The following is a 17,976-nucleotide window of genomic DNA, read 5'->3' on the forward strand; positions in this document are numbered from 1 at the left end:
GGCACCACTGGGGCATTCAAAACATTGGTGAAATGTCACTCAGCCACTGGCCAGTCACACCTGGCTTCAAGGCTACCACGGCTTCCTAGGATGAAGCACTTTCGAGGCCCTGCCACCTCCCCGCCTTGGTTTCAGCCCATTTCCCCCTCCCCAGCTGCAGCCCACAGCTGGCTTCTTTCAGTTCAACGAGGCAAGTTCTCCTTCCCCTCAAAGCCTGACAACTCCTCACCCAACGCCCCCAGACAAGGTCGGAGGCCATCCTGTTCTTGTGGTGCCACATGCCTCCCTTTAGAGCCCTTATGTCAGTCACCACCCCCATGCCCGCACCCCTCCCCCCAGATGGCTAGAAGGAAGGTTCCCCCAGAGGCTGGACAGGCCAACTCGACCTTTACTTCCCTGGAACTGCTCTATGTTGGGTGGCAGGGGTGGCCTGGAAGGGGGTAGAGGGGGAGGTTCTGTCTGGGGACAGGTTTCACAGAACCCAACTATGCTATCTGGGACCCTGAGAAGGCTCTGTGCTCGGTCCCCAACTCCATTGCACACACTTCTGGCAAAGTGGGGGGTGAAGCTAGAGCCCCCAGCCAACTGTGGGCGGGGGTTGAAAGCACAGACCACGTTCACTCCCAGAACCAGGGCTTGGGGGCATGAGTGGGCCCTGAATTGAGGAGACCTGGGTCAGCGGCGACGAAGTGGCCACCGTCTGAGGCAGGGGAGGTTGAGATGGGAACGGGCTGATTTCTGAAGAAAGGCTTCCTGCCCTGAGCCTACGGTCAGAGATGCAAACCAGCCCCACAGTCCAGCTTTCTTGCCAAGGGAGACAGGAGGCGACACCAGAAGTGACCACTGCCTTTATTGTCTCTCTGCTGGGGTTGTGGGCTGGGGTTCAGGTTCAGAGGTATCTGGGGACAGCAGGTGACTCTAGACCCAAATTATTGCTACTGGGCAAGGTCACGTTGGGGCTTCCCATAGTGTCCTGAGTATGGGTGGGCATGGACATGCAAATTATATGCAAATGACATGCAAACCAACCCAGGATCTTCCAGGTGTCTCTGGTGCAGTGGAGGGTGAAGAGTCAGCAGCTCGCAGCCCAGGAGGGTGGTGGGGATATGCCGGTCCTTCCCCCACAGTGCAGAAAACCCAGCTCAGCCTCAGGGGTCAAAGGTTTGGGGTGGGGATGGGGGTCCCTGAGCATCAGCCCTGGTTCTGTTGCTAGTTGAGGAAGAGCAGAACATGGCCCCAAGATAGCAGGAGGAAAGCAGGCACCCACAGGGCAGCCAGACAGTCCAAGGCTCACGCGGAGAGGGAAGGGATCTGCCCTGGGTCATACAACAAGGCAGAGGCGGAGAGAACCAGAATCCAGGCCTTCTGAGTCAGGTAGAGGCCAGAGTGCCTGAGAGACCAAAGCTACACACAGTAAAATACACTGATAAAGAAAGAAATAGAAAGCAAGCAGACCAGTCCCTGATCCCTGGATTGAGGACTCTCCACCAGCTGGTCTTGGAGGCCTCTGAGAGCCAGACCCCAGGTCTAGGATCAGCAGCATCCTTGGTCTTGGTGCTGAATTGACCGTCCAGAAGCTCCAGGAGGCAGGCAGAGCCACAGGGTCCTTGACTAATGCAGGTCAGGATCAGTTATTATTCATAATCCACCAGGAGGCTGGGGGTCAGAGGTTGGGGGTCAGAGGCCATAAGGGGTACACTGCCCCTCCTCGGGCCCCAAGGCTACAGAGAGGGTTGGGGCTTCAGCACACCTGGAAAGAACACGGTGGTGAGGGTTTCCGGAGCCCGCAGGTGGTCAATGAGGATGCGCTGGAAGGCCTTACTGCAGGCGGACTGCTGGTGCCTGGGGAGGGCCATGGAGTGGACTTGAGCGAGTTCCCCAAAGATCAGTCCCACCCCAGTCATGCTGCCTGGATTCAGGTCCCAGTCCTTCCTCATACTATCACTGAGCCTTAGCTTTCTCTTCTGTGAAATGGGACAATAGTGTCTACTGCAGGGGTCCTCAAACTACGGCCCGCGGGCCACATGCAAATACAAATATTGTATTTGTTCCCGTTTTGTTTTTTTACTTCAAAATAAGATATGTGCAGTGTGCATAGGAATCTGTTCATAGTTTTTTTAAACTATAGTCCGGCCCTCCAACAGTCTGAGGGACAGTGAACTGGCCCCCTGTTTAAAAAGTTTGAGGACCTGGTCTACTGTGCTAGAGACTGTGAGGATTACATGAAGTAACACACAAGTGCTTGACATAGGATGTGACACAATGGTGACGGTGTGTATTCATTGAGCATCTTCTATGTACCTGGCTGTGTTCAGTTCTTTACATATCATCTCATTCAGCTCAAATGAAGATGGAACTGTTATCACTCCCATTTTAGAAAGGAGGCCACTAGGGTGCAGAGGGATTAAGTAATTCTTCTGGTCACAGCCAGTGAAGAGAGGAGGAGGATTTGAACCCAGGCCTGACTCACTCCAGGGCCCATACTCCATAAACATGAGTTGTTAGACCGCCATTCATACCTTCTCCAGGAGGCCTCATCCCGCCAGAACTCGTACAGGGTGAAGGAGGCATTGTCTAGCATCTTCTGAGCAGACACACTGAAGAGCCAAAGAGATGACCAGGCCAGGCCTGGGCTGCAACCACTGCTGCCCACCAGGCGGGGTCTCCAGTGGGCACCTCAGCCCCAATGCTCAGCCCCTGTGTTCCTCCCTGCTCATTCCCCCACCGTGGCCGGCCCACCAGGAGGCTAGGCACTCACTGCAGGCAATGGCTCTGGGCCCCTGTGAAGTCCACATAGCAGCGCAGGGCACGGTAGAAGTCCTGCAGGGCTCCTTCTGCCACTTGAACCTGCCTCTGGGACACGAGGATATGCTGGCAAGAGAGGTGGCCCAGTCAGCTTGGGTCGGGCAGGTCACAGGTGACACACTGGCTGTGGCCGCCGGGAGGACCCCGCCCTGCACGACTTGCATCAGACCTGGCCCATCCTGAGGTCGGGCTCCTGCCCCAACCTGGCCCCAACATCCCTGACTCCATTCTCTCCTCCCCATCACCAAGGATGCTGCCTTGAACCAGTCATTGTCTCTCCTGCAGAAGGCCACCACTTCTTACTGCCCCGTCCAACCTCCGTCTACACTGCCCCAGACTCAGAAATGCAGATAAGGGAAACTGATGCCCAGAGAGGGGTAGTGATTTCTGTGGAGTCACAGAGCAAGGACCAGAACCCAGCACCTGCCTGCCAGGCCTGGGCCGAAGCTGGGAAATCGGAGATGTGTGCAGGGCAGAGGCCGGGTGGGTAGCTGGTTCTGTGAGCGCCCTCACTTCATGATGCCCAGCTGCCTCTCCCTTTCCCGGACTCACCGAGTTGGGTCCCTTGGCAAGCTCCTCTTCATGCAGGGGTTCCAGGAGGGGGGCCTGTGAGGGACGGAGTGTGAGCAGGCACCCAGCATGTGCCTGTCTTGGGCAGGTTCCAGGAAGGTCCACCCCCGCGGAGCACTGGCCACTCAGCCGCTCACCTTGCACTCGAGCTGGTCGATGAGCTCCTGGAGACGGTTAACCTGGAGCCGCCACTGCCTCTCAGCCTCTGAACTCTGCCCTGGGGGTGGGGCCCATGGGGGAGTTCAGGCTGGGAGGTCTCTCGGGATAAACGGAGGGGCAGTGGAGGAGCGGGCATCGGGGCACGGCTCTGACCTCCTCAGCCAGCCCTCCCACCCCACCACAGCACACCTGCGTCAGAGGAGCCAGGAGACCGGGTGGGTGACCGGCTGACGCTCCGCAAGGCCCTGCGCCCCGCCCGCCGGCTGCCACGGGGCCTGCTCTGCACCTCCACTCTCTCTTCATCTGACCTAAGGGAGTGGAGGCTCAGGGCACTGCCGGCAGACCCTCAGGGCCAAGGACTGGGGCCCCCAAAAAGGACCAGGCTTGGGTGGGGCAAGACAGACATCTGGGGACATGGAGGCCCCAGCTTCACAGCCAGCCAGCCCCTCACACCTTTTGGCCTCCCTGCCCAGAACAAGTTGAGTCAGCTGAAACTACTCAATGCAATAAAAGCTGAGGGACTTGAAATGTGGAGATGATGGGTCTTCATGAACTGGACCCACAGGTCGGCAGGGCTCCTCACATACCATGGCCCACGGGTCTGGGCCTGGGCCTCCAGGGTATCTGACGCGCCCTCCAGCGAGCTCTGCAGGGCTTGTAGCTGGCTCACCGTCTCCCGCAGTAGGAAGCGTGTCACAAACTGGTCCACCTTGGAGGCCCGCTCATACTCCTGGGGGCAGAGGGGACAGAGTCAGCACCTCTGGACTCCAAGCATATATTTCTGAATGAGGAGCCATCCCTTGTTCCTCCCCACTCCCCATCAGAGCGACAGTGGCAGCGTGAAGAGGGCCTGCAGACCTGGCATCAGCAGGAGGGCACAGGGACTAGGAGCAGGCCTCCCTCCCGGGGAAGTATGAGGCCAACTCAGAAGGAGTTATCTGACATTCTCCGGGCCCAAGGCCCCTTCCACACTGGGACTACCGCCTTCAGCCAGTGAGGCCCCTGCAGTCAGGCTGGGGTGGGGGTTGCGGATAGGGCAGGTCATAGATACCCAAAGACCTATTCTGACACAAGGCAAAATGATGGTGTGATATGGCCCCATACTCACCAGTTGGCCACAAAGTCACAGTCTATATATGCATGCATGCATTCATTCACTCATCCATGTAACATTTACTGAGCACCTTTTACTAGGAGCTGCAGACACAAGACAGCCAAGTTACTGACATAACACACACACCACAGCACTGAGCCCAACCTATATAACCAGCCTGCTTTTGCCCCTCCTAAAAAGGGCAGAAAGAGGCAGACCATTTGCCAGGCCCTCAGGAGCCATGGTCCAGATGCCTGCTCTCCCTCTTCGAGGGGCCCCAGAGGCACCATCCACCAGGGGCTTTGCCTCCTGCCCATAACCTGCCTCAGCTCAGCCATCAGGGACCCTGCTGGACCAGGCTTATGCGGAGACGTAAGCAGAGAGGAGGCAAGGGCCGAGGGGAGGATGGGTGCTCTCATTCTCAAACAGGCCAGTGGTTTCTGATCTCTCTCTAGACTTCTGTCCTACCCTAGACTTTCTGGCCATGCTCTGAGCTCTCTAAAATCCTCCCAATAAATTCCATTTCGGGCACTTAAAATGACTGGTCAGTTTCTATTGCTTGCAACCAAAGAAACCAGCTGACACAAGCATCTACTCTGTGCCAGGCCCTGTTCAAAGCAGAATTTCACTTAATCCTCATAGCAATCAGAGACCATGACTGACCCTATTTGCAGATAAGAAGACTGGAGTCTAGAACAGTTGATTACCTTGGCCAAGATCTAGTTAGGAACAGAGCCAGAATTCAAACTTAGGCCACAGAAATCCCTCTGTACTCGTCACTAAGCCCCTCCATTATCGGACCAATAATGAAACATCACCTCGTTTATGATCATTAGCCCTTTTACAGTTGAGAAACAAAGGCCAGAAATCACAGAGTGAATGGAGCCAAGATTCACCTGTGGGTTCTGAGATGCTCAGAGCCTGGAGCTGGTGAGGTCACAAAGCGGCCTCTCTGGGACAATGCGAGGGCAGGGGTCCCCTAGCCAGAAGGCAGGGCAGAGCAGCATGGGCCGTGGACCCCAGTGTTAACCAGTCCTGCCATGGGCAACAACAGTTCCCACAAAAGGACCAAAGTGTCCAAGCAGGTTGGCAAGGAGAGGCCACCCGACATGGACAAGGCCTTGGGGAAGCAGCAGTTCTTCAGCCGCTTCAGGCAGAAGCCAGGCGTAAGTGGAGGGTGGGCGGGGGCAGGCGGGGACGCTGGGAGTCTAGGCCTTGTGGTCCAAAGTCCTAGGGCCGTGGACTCTGAGGTCAGAGAATCCCCCCTGAGGATGGGGGTCCCAGAAACGCACGTGGGTATGGATGGGGTCCTAAAAGCCCAGCAGAGAGGATAGGGATTCCAGGAGATGGATGAGACTTGGGAGTCAGAAGGGGATTCTCACAACCTGGATGGATGCATGGGCAGAGGTCCCAGCATGATTGGCATCGCTGGGAGATGAGCACCAAGAGTTTCCTTACGCCCCCTTTCCAACTCCTCGCCTCAAAACATGCTACTTTTCCCCTCAAGCGGGCAGACAGGGACCCCAGAACGGTGGACAGAGCGAGGTCTCAGGTCAGCCTGGGTGGGTAAGGGTTTCCGAGAGGCGGGGGTCCCTGGTGATGGGGCAGAGTAGGGACCCCCGTCCGGGGCATGGAAGGATGGCGGGGTACCGGAAACGTAGAGGGCATGGTCTTGGTAGACAGGCCCAGGGCGGGTAAGGCTCCCAGGAAGAGGGCGGGGCACTCATTTCCCTCCCCGCTGCCCCTTCCCCAGACCAAGATCCTGCTGCTTTTCTCCGCGGACGAGCGGCGGCAGCAAGCCGAGGCGGCGGCGGGCCCGGTCGCGCGGCCCGGGAGGCGGAGCGAGGACTCGGTGGGCTCCCTGGCGGCGGCCCCCAGGATGCGGGGAGCAGGCGACGGCGCAGAGTGGCACGAGGGCGCGCGTGCGGGAGCCCGAGATGAAGCTCCCGGCCCCGGACGCGCAGTTGGAGGCGGCGGGGCTCCGCGCAGCGGGCGGAACCGGGGACGGGGTGCAGGCCTCGCGGAGCTGGCCCTGGCCCTGCACGCGCCTGGGGATCCACAGCGTCTCCGACCCTGTCCAGGAGCAGCCGTGCAAGCGGCGCCGCTGCCCTCGCCCGCGGCCCCGGGCACCTGGTCCGGCACCCGGGCCCCACGACCCCCGGCCACGACCCAATAAAGAGCGCATGGCAGCCCTGGCTCCTGCTAGCTCTGTCAGGTGTCTGGCGCGAGAGCGAGACAGGGATGAACAGCTTGCGCAATGGCCACAGGGGGAGCCAACTGTTTTTTCCTTCCTTGTGACCCAAAAGTTAGAGCCCTGCCCCTGGGGAGGGGACAGCCTACCGCAGTGGAGAAGGGAGGATGATCCTTCCCCCGACAACTCGAGGCCTGGGTCAGACCTTGCCCGGTCTGCAGACCCAAGGGAGGTGAGCTCGAGCAAGCCCAGAGTTGGCCACACTAGGAGGGGCTTGCTTCAGCTGAGCATGGCACCTCCAAGAGCCCAGCATTCACAAGTCATCCTTAGGCAGAGCCACGGTCCCAGGCAAACAGCCACCACCGGGGAGAACTGTGGGGGTCCTGCTGTCAGCAGAGGTGGGGCCTGAGGTACATCCTGCCTGCGGGGGGGGGGGGGGGGGGGGGAGGGGGGGAGGCAGGAGAGGCGCTTGACCCTTCACTGCCATCCCTGCTTGGTAACCCACAAGGGAGCTTAGTCTCCCCACCTACCCTGTTCCATCCTCTCTCCACATTGCAGCCAACGGCTTCTTCAAAATCACTTCTCTACCTGCCGGGCAGTTCACTTTGCTCATGAGCTCGCACTGGTTCTGCACGGCCCACAGGGAAACACCGAAACCTGTTACTGGGATTCGCCAGCCCGACCCCCAACCTAGCTACCTCTCTCGGGCTCCTCGGTGACTCCTCCCCTCACCCCCGCTCTGGCTATATTGCCACTTGTGGGCTCCAATTTTAGGCTCACCTCCCTAATTCACCCACAAGAGGCCCAGCACATTTGCTGTCTGCAGCTGCTTCTCTTCACTGTCCTGGTCCCAAACCCAGCTCCACAACCGAGAGCCTCCCCGGCCCTTCGAATCTGCAGCCCGCTTTCCACTGGCAGCCAACCTCAGAATGGCTTTTGGGGCAGACGCAGCAGGTAAAGGTCCCAGCTCACGAAAGCCACAGGTCCAGCTTCTGCTGAAGATGTGCTTTTGTTACTGTCAGCATCTCCTCCCGTTGCCTGCATCATGCTGGAGGTTTCATGACCCATAGCATCTCCCCTGCTGTAAGAACTGGCCCTTCCCTACCATTCACATAATTACAACCAGAGTAACCAAGTTCCTCAATGTGACTCCACCTCCCGGCCATAGCCATGGGTCCTATCAGCCCCTTCCCTGGGACAGTAATTCAGGGGCTATTTTCTACATGAACATGCATGGGCGGAAGCCAATCTTCAGAAGAATAAAAACACAGACAGTGCACATCCTGGGTTCCCTGCAGTCAGGCCCTGCTCCCAGTCTGCTCCTGAAACCTGATTTCACCCTTGCCTTTGGTATCCATCATACATACAAGATCCTTGAAATAAAATCCTTATTTTAGCGTACACTCTCGTGAGTGGGTCTTCAACTTGCAACCAAAATGGTCCTAAAGAGAATGAGACTCTGCGGAGACCAGAAGTGGCCTCTTGCCTGTGTCTGAAGATTTCTACCTTTTGGAGGAAGAAACTGAGCTCAGAAAGATTAGGACTTGCCTGCACCGTGAGTCAGCTTCAGAACTGAGTCACAAACTCAGGCCCACACGAGTCCACAGGTGGAAGTCCCTGAAGGCAGTCCCTCTGTGGGCTGCCTGGGCCCAAGGATGAGCACAGATACTCCCGAGTGGCTGTAGATGTGTGATTAAGAGCTTTCTCTTCCGCACTGGAAGGGGGGGAGCCGTACACTTGGCCAGAGTAGATCTGATCATCTGAAGTGGTTTGGGGAAAGAATCTGGTTGTGCTGAGCAGTTGCAGCCAGACCCCTAGATGCCCAATTCACTGCCCTTGAGCCTGTCCCAGGAGAAAGGATGGGTCCAGGGTGTTTTCACTGGGGGGAGGGGGCTGCGGAAGCACAGCAGGGGCTGAGGACTGAGGTCACAATTAGTCGGATCCAAGTTCTTTTCCTTCTCTGATGACCCCTCCCATCTCCACAACCAGGAACTAGTGCCGTCAAGCCCAGGTGAGAGGTCCAAGACACGCCTGGGGCTGGACTCCTGGGTTCTCAAGGAGCCGAGAGCTGAAAAGAGACATCCACTCTGGGCAGAAAAAAGCGGTGCCAGAAACTGAGAAAGTAGTTATCTAGTCCGTTAAGGTAGGGCTCTAGTCCCAGGGGACAGAGTCAAGAGCTGAAAGGCGGGCCTTCATCTAGGCCAGTGGGGACAGAACCGCCTCTGGGAGAGCAGCTAAGCCCAGAAGGTGGCGTCAGTGTCGGGGAGGCGCCGGGTCCGGCCGCCCTCACTGGGCCGCATCGCAGTGGTGGTGGACCAGGGATCGGGGTTCACCAAGGCGGGCTTCGCGGGCGAGAACCAGCCACGCCTGGTCCTGAAGAGCTCCAGCCTAGTGCCCCGCTGGGACCAGCCCGTGCTGCCCGGGGCGCTGGGCAGTGAGCTGGTGGGTGGCATGGAGCGGGCACACCCCATCAAGCATGGCATGGTGGTGGACTGGGAGGCGCTGGAGGGGCTCTGGGAGCGCCTGCTGGTAGGCGGTCTGCGGGTGTGCCCAGAGCAGTGGCCGGTGCTGGTGAGCGACTCGCCCTCGGCGCCACCCTCAAGCCGCGAGAGGATAGCGGAGCTGCTGTTCGAGGACATGGCAGTGCCCGCGTGCCACATGGCCAGCACTGCGCTGCTGGCTGTCTGCTCCACCGGCGCTTTCAGCGGGCTGGCTGTGGAGGCAGGAGCGGGGGTGTGCCACGCCACGCCCATCTACGCGGGCCACTCGTGGCACGAGGCCACCTTCCGGCTGGAGGTGGCAGGCACCACCCTCTCGCGCTACCTGCGGGATCTGCTGGTGGCAGCGTGCCCTGATCTACTGCTGCAGACCCTACCCCGAAAGGCCGTCACACAGCTCAAGAAGCGCTGCTGTTACGTCTCGCTGGACTTTGAGGGGGACCTCCATAACCCTGCCCGCCACCATCCAGCCAGTATCTGCTTAGGCAACGGATGCTCTGTCTACCTCAGCAGCGAGCGCTTCCGCTGCCCTGAACCCATCTTTCAGCCAGCTCTGCTAGGCCACATGGAGCCAGGACTGTCGACACTGGCCTTCTGGGCACTGCGGAAGGTGCCTGAAACACTGCGGAAGAGGCTGGCTGACACTGTGGTGCTGGCCGGTGGCTCCACACTTTTCCCTGGTTTCACTGAGCGCCTGGAGATGGAGCTACTAGCGCAGTGCCAGAAGCATGGCTATGGGGCACTGCAGCCACACCTGGTGGTCAAGCCTGGGCGAGGAACAGCCGTGTGGACCGGTGGCTCCATGGTGGCTTCATTGCACAACTTCCAACGCCAATGGATGACCCGGGCCATGTACCACGAGTATGGCTCCAGGCTGGTGCACGAAGTCTTCAACTGAGTCATGCCGGACTGGAAGGGGTGGTGCCACCAGCGGGCTGCAGAGGCACAGGCTTAGCGGGCTAAGCTGAAGCTCTATCAAAGGCATTGAGTGCCAGATAAAAGTGTCAGGTGACTGGAGCTCGCAGAGTCATTGTGTGGTGATGGGCCACCCCCTCTCTATTTCTGGGCCAGGAGGAGGTGGTCTGGGGCCCTCACTATAACCTGCAGTTTGAATTCCCCTAACTACTCCAGCTGCCCACACCCAGGGCCCTGTTTCTATGGCAATAGGAAGCTGATGCCCACACAAGGGTACAGGCCACAGACACAGAAGTTGCCACAATACGCCAACCCCAAGTGGTACAGTACCATTTGGATTCCCATCCCATGCCAGACCCCAAAGGTGACTGACTCTTTGAAAAGCTACTAAATCCCATGTGAAAGCGACCGGAGGGGAAGCATTGTCCTCAGCCGATCATCCACTGGCCGAGGGTGTCGGTTTCCCCTTCTATAGAACATCAGGCACAAAAAACGCCAGGCTTGCTCACTGCTCCCTCCCTGCCCCCTTATTAAAAGCTATGGGACAGAGGGAAGCGTAGACATCTCTTTAAAGGAACACACAAAGGCATGGGTGGTGTGGGCTTTTTGAAGTCACCATACAAAGGCCTGGAGCCCTGGCTGTGAACACTGTTTGTGCTTGTGCACACACGTCCACACGTGCACACAGATGTGGGTGAACACTTGCTGAATCCTCCCTAACGTCCTCAGGCCAGGCTCCACCCCTGCTAAGCTCTGCACACCAGCATGGGCCTGTGGACACATGTGCAAGCACACCGCACCCCCAACCCATCCCTACTGAGTCCTAGGCTTAATACCGTACAATAGTCAGGTCTGGCCAGTAATAAAAAACAGTAGTAGCAGCAGCTCCAGGTATTAAGCACTTACTATGTGCCAGGCAGAGTTCTGAGTGCTGGGGATGGAGAAGACAAACAAAAATCCCTGCCTTCATTCTGATTTACTTGACAAGTGTATGGAGGCAGGCCCTATTTTTATCCCCAGCTTACAGATGAGGGAACTGAGGCCCAGAGAGGGAAAGGTACACAAACAGAAAGTGGGAGAGCCAGGATTTGAACCCAGCCCTCTAGCTCAGTAGCCTAAGACAGTGGAGGCTCCCACAGCACAGCAGACCCCCTGAACTCATTTGGGGCCCTACACCCATCATAACAGCTCTCTCACTCACCAACTTGGTGGTGTCCATGGCAGTGAGCACTGCACGGTTCAGGGACTCCAGCGCAGCCAACACAGGCCTGTAGACACCCAGGTGTTCTGAGAAGTAGTCTGTGGGCAGAGAGGGTGTTCGAAGGTTCCCGCCCTGCCCCCATCTACCCAACAGAGAATTCCTCGACAGCCAGCCAGGCCTCACATGCTGAACCCAGCCCATCCTACTCATCAGGAGACCAGCAACAGCCCCTCATCACACCCAAGTGTCCAGAAGTCCCGGGAGACAAGCGCTCCATTGGGCTTACTCACCACACAGTTTCTCCGTGTCCAGATTGCTGTGGAGAAAAGAGAAGGTGCCCTTCAGACCCTCACATTTTGAGCCTGGTGAACTGGGACTTTGAAGCCAACGTTTCTCCCTCTCCCAACCCAGCTCAGCCTGACAAGGAGGCAACTCCTGACTCCACCCCAGGTTAAGTTGCTCAGTGGCAGAGGCTGTGGGGCAGGGGTGGGGGGGCGGGGGTGGTGGTGGGAGGGAGCAAGGATACTGCTGCCCCATAAAACACTCTCTGAGGGCAGAAACTCAGACCCACTCTTGGCCTCCAAGGGAATTTCAGGCCAAGAGAGACAGATGTGGACACAGGCCAGAGAGGAGTGGTCAGAGCTGGGAAGGGGAAACCAAGGCTGGGAAAATACAGAGAAGGCAGGGTGTTACTTGGTAGGTCAGGGAGGGCTTCCTACAGGAGGGGCTGCCTGTGTCAGGCCTTGAAGGACAAGGAATTTGACTGGAATGTCTAGTGGTGAGGTGCAGGGGGGTGCAGACAATGGGTCCAGCCCAATCCTCAGAATGTATTCTTTCTTTTTGTTGCTGTTAATCCTCACCTGGAGATATTTTTTCAATTGATTTAGAGAGAGTAGAAGGGAGGGGAAGAGACAGAGAGAAACATCAATGTGAGAGAGACACATCCATTGGTTGCCTCCCATAGGTGCCCCGACAGGGCCGGTGATCGAGACTGTAACCTAGGTACATGCCCTTGACCGGAATCGAACTTGTGACCCTTCAGTCCACAGGCCAATGTTCTAACCACTGAGTGAAACTAGCTAGGGCGCTCAGAATTTATTCTAAGGAGATGAGGGGAGAAGGGAAGTGAGAGGGAGGGACAGCTGTGTACGTGTCATACCCACGTGAGGCAGCATAGGGAGGAAGGCATGCAAACTCGTGCCAAGGCTTGTAGATGTGGGAGCACACGTGGGGTGGTATGTGCGTGTTCATGTACCTGCATCCATGGGTGGGAGCAGGCGGGCCCCAACTGTCCCCAGGCATCCTCTGGTTCTGCAGGAAGCAGGAATGGGGAGGGGGGCGCCTGTGGGCTGAACCACGGATGGTGACTCAGGTCTGGCTATTTTAAGGTCCTAGTTGGAGTGTGGTGGGCAAGGCTGAAGCTAGGGAGGCAGTGAGTGGGTGGGTGAAACTTGGCACTGAGCCCGGACACCCCTCCCCCTACATCCCCTCTCCTTCTGTCCTCTGTCCCCCATAAGGAACCATCTACCCACGGCTCTTCCATCTCCCCTTGTACTCACTCAGTGGACTGCCCATCAATGCCGCTGAACAGCTCCCGAAGCTCCCCAGGGCTGAGAACCCCATCAGCAAAGTAATTCCGGAATTCCTCAAATGAGAGCTTCCCATCATCTGGGGGTGGACAGGGAACAGAGTCCATATCCCTGACCCATGGCTGCACCCCTGCCACCAGGTTCAGGCCCCCAAAGGCCTCACAGCATTTCACACCCACCCAGCCAGGTGGAACGCAATTCTGAGCTTGGTGGGGACCTAGCTGTTGGGGACAGAAGGACAGGAGCCGCTAGAGAGGCCCACTTAAGGCAACAGAGACCACTTTGCATGTACCCAAGGGGGGCATTACACACATGGCATTGGGTAGGGACTCAAATGTTTGCCAAATGAAGAAACAAATGAACAGCCTGGGACACAGCCTGATCATGGCAGGGCCGAGATGTCACCTGGAGGACATGGGGGGCTGAGTGTGCCTCACATGCTGGCCAGCCTGGCCCCAGGATGAGGACAGCCTTTGTACTGTGAACACAGGCCCTTCACAGAGAAGCCACAGGAAGGCTGATGAGAGCTTCTCAAGGGCTGGGGCCCCTGTAAGCAGCAGACTGGCTCCAGAGTGAATACCCTCCATCACCGGGGCATGTAGAAAGGCTGAGAGCACTCGAGTGCGTGGCCACAGACACTGGGGAGCTGGCCTGCAAGGTTTCTAAGCAGGGGGATCGGACAGGATGCTCTGATCCAAATGAGACTATGCATCCTGATCAATGGATTGGGACAAATGTCTCTACCAATTTGAAGAGACCTAGAGGGCCAAAGGGTAGGGACAGGACCCTATTTCAAGGAGGCTGAAACATAAGAGGGTCTGAAGAGCCCAATGGAAGAGGGTCTGGCTGCCTCAGCTCAGATCCTCGCCTGGCCAATCAGGGTACAGTGGGCTGTTCTGGGTCACCTGTGGGCAATAACCGGCCTGCATGGTCCCCTGCTTCACTTTCAAGCTTTTCCTAGATCTGCGTCTGCGACTGCCCAGGACCCAGGGCAGGAGGAGCTGATTCCCTGGAGCCAGCTCCATCATGCCCAGGCCCTCCCTGGATCCAGATAGTTGGTCATATGGAATGTTACTGAACCCGCTAAAAATCTAAGAGTAAAACTCCCCACAGGGCCTCATCCCCATTAGCCCACATTTCCCAGCCTCTCACACAGGGAGCCTAGGACCAAGCACCATGTAGACCTGGGTTAAAGGATGTGTGACCTCAGGCAACCTGCTTTTACCTCTCTGGACCCCTGTTCCTTTGTTTGTGAAATGGGGTAGATATCACAGTCATATACAGAAAGGTACAGGTACCTACCTCTGTGCCAGGGCACTGCATGAAAGCCTCTACTTTCAGCCTCTGGCTAAACTACATTCCCTCCACTCTCCATCCAGCCAAACTTGGCTCAAAATAGCACTTCCTCCAGGAAGGATGCCTTGATTCTCTTGCTTTGGGTCCCCCCAAATTTTTCTCCATTCTAGATTGTACCCCCAAACCCCCAATCCTCCCAAGCCTCCATGATGTCCCCCACTGTTCCTCCCACTGTGGGGCCCAGGGAAGGCCACACTCACCATTCTTGTCTGCTCTGCGGAAAACCTAGAGGACAAAGAGACATGGATGGGAGCTGTGAGTGGAGTCTGGGGGGTAAGAGGCCCCTGCCCAACTTGACAGAGCCTCAGCTGGCCAACCCGCCCCCCTGCCTAGCCTTTTCTCCTGCCCAGCCTGGTCCCAACTGCCTGCCCAGCTCAGCCCTACAGGAGCTTTTCCAACGAGGGGGGCAGAGGAAGAGCACACAGCAGGTCCAACTGCTTGCTCACTTTTCCTGCAGGGCTTGGCTTCATGGGGGGTGCTCCAGGCCAGCTCCTTGTACCCCACCTCCCACACTGAGTATATCCTGATTTCTAACTGATGCATCAGCCCTTGGCAGAGTCCCAGCTTGAAGAAGGTGGGGAAATGGGCCAAGATGCGGCCTGAGAATCCTGGGCACCTGTCCCAGACTGAACCCCCAAATCTACTGTGGGCCATGGTCCATCCCCGACTCTGCCCACTCTCGGCTCTTTCCTTGTGTGCTTGTCCTTCCTTTGCCAGTGTCTCAGTTTTAGCCTAGGACCTGACAGAGCAGGCTGGGGTTAACCTTCCAGGCCTGGGGCTTCCTATGAGGCCGACTCAGTGTGTGTGTGTGAGAAGCAGAGATGAAGGGTAACAGACACAGGGAAACAGAAAGGCACAGAGTCAAGACATGCTGCTGCCTCTCCCAGGGACCAGAGACTCCAGATCACCTAAATCGACCCAGTAAAGGGGACCAGCAGCCTGGCAAGGAGGGGCAGAACAAAGCCTGGACAGAGCCCCTAGCAGCTCCAAGTTCTCAGTGCCACTCCCCTCTGCTATTTTCTCGGTACAGGTGAGGCTCAGGAATAAATCTAACTACTAGCCGGAAGCCTGACTCAGAGGTCTGCACTGGCTTGAGGTCACAGCAGCCCAGCATAGCCTGGTTGGGGCAGATGGAGATGCTGAGGGTAGGGGGTATAAGAGTGCTAAGCTGGGAATGAGGACACCTGGGGCCACACCCTAGCATGCCCCCGTCTCCATGTGTGATCTTGGACATGCCCCTAACCCCTCAGGCCTTATTTTTTCCATCTAGGAAGTGGGAGGGTCAGGTCCCTTCCAGCCAAGAGGGCTGTGGTCGAGGTGCTGAGTCACTGGGGGCCGTGGGGAAGGGACAGGAGTACAGCCTTTCCCACAGGCAAGGGCCTCTGGGAGTAGGAGCATGAAGAGGACCAGGTGGGACTGAGCACTGGGGTGAAAGGTGGGGGAAGGGGCTCAGGGCAGTGACTAAGGCCAGGCTATTTCACACTGGTGCCCGTGGGGCCTGCAGACCACCTGCCACCCACAAGAGGAGTGTACAGACCACAGAGGATGACTTTGGGCAACACTGACCAACTGTGGGACCCCACGGCCTCTGAGTCAGGTCTAAGGGGCTCTGGGGTCAGCATTGGGTCTTATTCTTCCAGGCCCCCTCGCTGGACCAGCATCCGGGGGCTGCCATAGAGGGGTAGTGCAGCAGCTCCGGTGCCCAAGTGCTGGTAGTCTCTGCCCCACCAGACACACAGATGGGTGGGGGGCAGTGTCACTGAACCAGACACAAGGAGGTGAGAAAAATGAGACAGAGAACAGGAAACAAAGGCAATGAGATAAAGAAGGGAGACACGGAAACAGAGACAGCAGGATCAGAGAGACAGAAGCCCAGAGACCTAGGCAGGGCCCCAAACAGACCTGGAGGGGAGACACAGACCGAGGCAGGGGCAAGGGGAGAGAGAGCTGGAGAGACACTGCCAACCCCCGGGGCCAGGAGAGCCGACGCCCCCTGCCCCCTCCCGACTCACATCCTGGAAGAGCGCGTGTCCCGCGGAACCGGTGGCTGGCGTGGGAGACCGCGGGGGCTGGGGCGCGGGCTGCCGGACCAGGCACACGGTAAGCAGCCCCGCGCACGCCATGGCGCCGCCGGCTCTGGCTGGGCTGAGGCTCCGGCTCGAACGCCACGGCTGCGGCCGGGGATTGGAGACGGGAGATTGGGAGGGGGCGCCCGCCTATGGGCGCCGGCGCACACGCCCAGGGCCCCACCCCCACAGCCCCGCCCACGGCCCGGGATGCCCACTAACGCCCCTCCCCACCCGCCGGGGAGCCTTCCGAAGCACCTCCAGGGCCCCCGTTTCCCAGTCTGGAAAAGGGGAGCAATCTTCAGCCTTTGGTACAGCGGTTCTCAACCTGGGGGTCAAACGACCCTTTCACAGGGGTTGCCTAAGACCATCGGAAAGCACATATATAATTACATATTTTTTTTGTGATTAATCAATATGCTTTAATTATGTTCAATTTGTAACATTGAAATTGGGGGTCACCACAACATGAGGAACTGTATTAAAGGGTCGCGGCATTAGGAAGGTTGAGAACCATTGCTTTAGTAAGTTAGAAGAGCACAATGGAGATGCCTAATACGATTCACTTTGGAGGTTCTGCCACCAGAGGTTCCTGGAGGGGTGGTCATCGCTAAGGAACCAGGCTGGAGGTCTTTTCCACCTGTCAGTGTGGGAGTACTACACAGCCAGGAACAGAACGTGAGGGGCTGCAATGCCCAACGGCAGGTCCCACACCATTACAGGGTCAGCGAACTGTGACACGTTATGGGTAAAACCAAGTGAATTCACCTGAGCATCTGTATCCTCTTTGCAAAATCAAGGTGATAGCAGACACTCCATAGAATCGAGGATGCAGACTATAAAGGGCTTAGGCAGTGGTTCTCAACCTTCTGGCCCTTTAAATACAGTTCCTCATGTTGTGACCCAACCATAAAATTATTTTCATTGCTACTTCATAACTGTAATGTTGCTACTGTTATGAATCATAATGTAAGTATCTGATATGCAGGATGGTCTTAGGCGACCCCTTTGAAAGGGTCGTTCGACCGCCAAAGGGGTTGCGACCCACAGGTTGAGAACCGCTGGCTTAGAGACTGGCTCAAAGCCCACCTAAAGGTTTGTAAAATAGGTCTGTGTGGACAACCTTCAACACCATCCTCCCCTCTGCCATTCTAAACCCGCTTTGTGAAATTCATTATATTTAAAATGTAAAACAAGACATCACTCCCGGGCTCATCAGTGAGTCTTGTCCCCTGAATAAAGCCCAACTGAACTTCTCTCCACCGGGGTCCTCATCCCAGCCAAACCTGATTCTGTGCCCTGCTCCCTCCTGCTCCAGGGCCTTGGCCCACACTGCCCTCTGCTCGTTCTGTTCATGTTTTCCTCCTCAGTTAACTACCGCTCTCATCTCAAGCACTCTTTCAGGAAGCCCTCCCTGATTTTGTGAGTCCCCCTCGATTATGAGCCTCATGAGAGGCAGGAACTTTTATCCCCAGAACCTGAAAGATCCTGACACAGAATTGGCCAGTTGTGATTATTTGTTGCATGTTTACA

General features: G+C 57.2%; 2 protein-coding genes across 2 annotated transcripts; one reads left to right on the plus strand and one right to left on the minus strand.

Annotated features, from left to right (window-relative positions):
- Positions 1-826: 826 nt before the first annotated feature.
- NECAB3 (N-terminal EF-hand calcium binding protein 3) lies at positions 827-16,625 on the minus strand. The gene is made up of 13 exons (XM_081096719.1): positions 16,390-16,625; positions 14,578-14,602; positions 12,992-13,100; positions 11,723-11,748; positions 11,433-11,530; positions 4,122-4,264; positions 3,724-3,842; positions 3,513-3,592; positions 3,358-3,411; positions 2,759-2,871; positions 2,520-2,597; positions 1,751-1,842; positions 827-1,656 (listed from the first exon to the last, which is right to left on the minus strand). Exons 1-13 carry the CDS (start codon positions 16,498-16,500, stop codon positions 1,628-1,630), a joined length of 1,077 nt encoding a protein of 358 aa, XP_080952845.1. The 5' UTR covers positions 16,501-16,625; the 3' UTR covers positions 827-1,627.
- On the plus strand, positions 9,477-10,293 carry ACTL10 (actin like 10; the record flags this gene model as incomplete). Its single annotated transcript, XM_081096720.1, has 1 exon — positions 9,477-10,293. The coding sequence occupies one exon, from the start codon at positions 9,477-9,479 to the stop codon at positions 10,212-10,214; it is 738 nt and encodes a 245-aa protein (XP_080952846.1). The 3' UTR covers positions 10,215-10,293.
- Positions 16,626-17,976: the final 1,351 nt, after the last annotated feature.

Source organism: Myotis nattereri (genome assembly GCF_964212035.1).
Source record: "Myotis nattereri genome assembly, chromosome: 8".
Taxonomy (NCBI): domain Eukaryota; kingdom Metazoa; phylum Chordata; class Mammalia; order Chiroptera; family Vespertilionidae; genus Myotis; species Myotis nattereri.

What these genes read in the sequence shown, in the direction of transcription:
- NECAB3 (XM_081096719.1), bottom strand. Translation starts at nt 16,500, where the DNA reads ATGGCGTGCGCGGGGCTGCTTACCGTGTGCCTGGTCCGGCAGCCCGCG. An exon ending in TCCTGGCTCCTCTGACGCAG is followed by an intron (nt 3,593 to 3,723) that starts GTGTGCTGTGGT and finishes CCCCACCCCCAG; the next exon opens with GGCAGAGTTCAGAGGCTGAG. An exon ending in GATGAGGCCTCCTGGAGAAG is followed by an intron (nt 1,843 to 2,519) that starts GTATGAATGGCG and finishes GGCCCTCCCCAG; the next exon opens with GCACCAGCAGTCCGCCTGCA.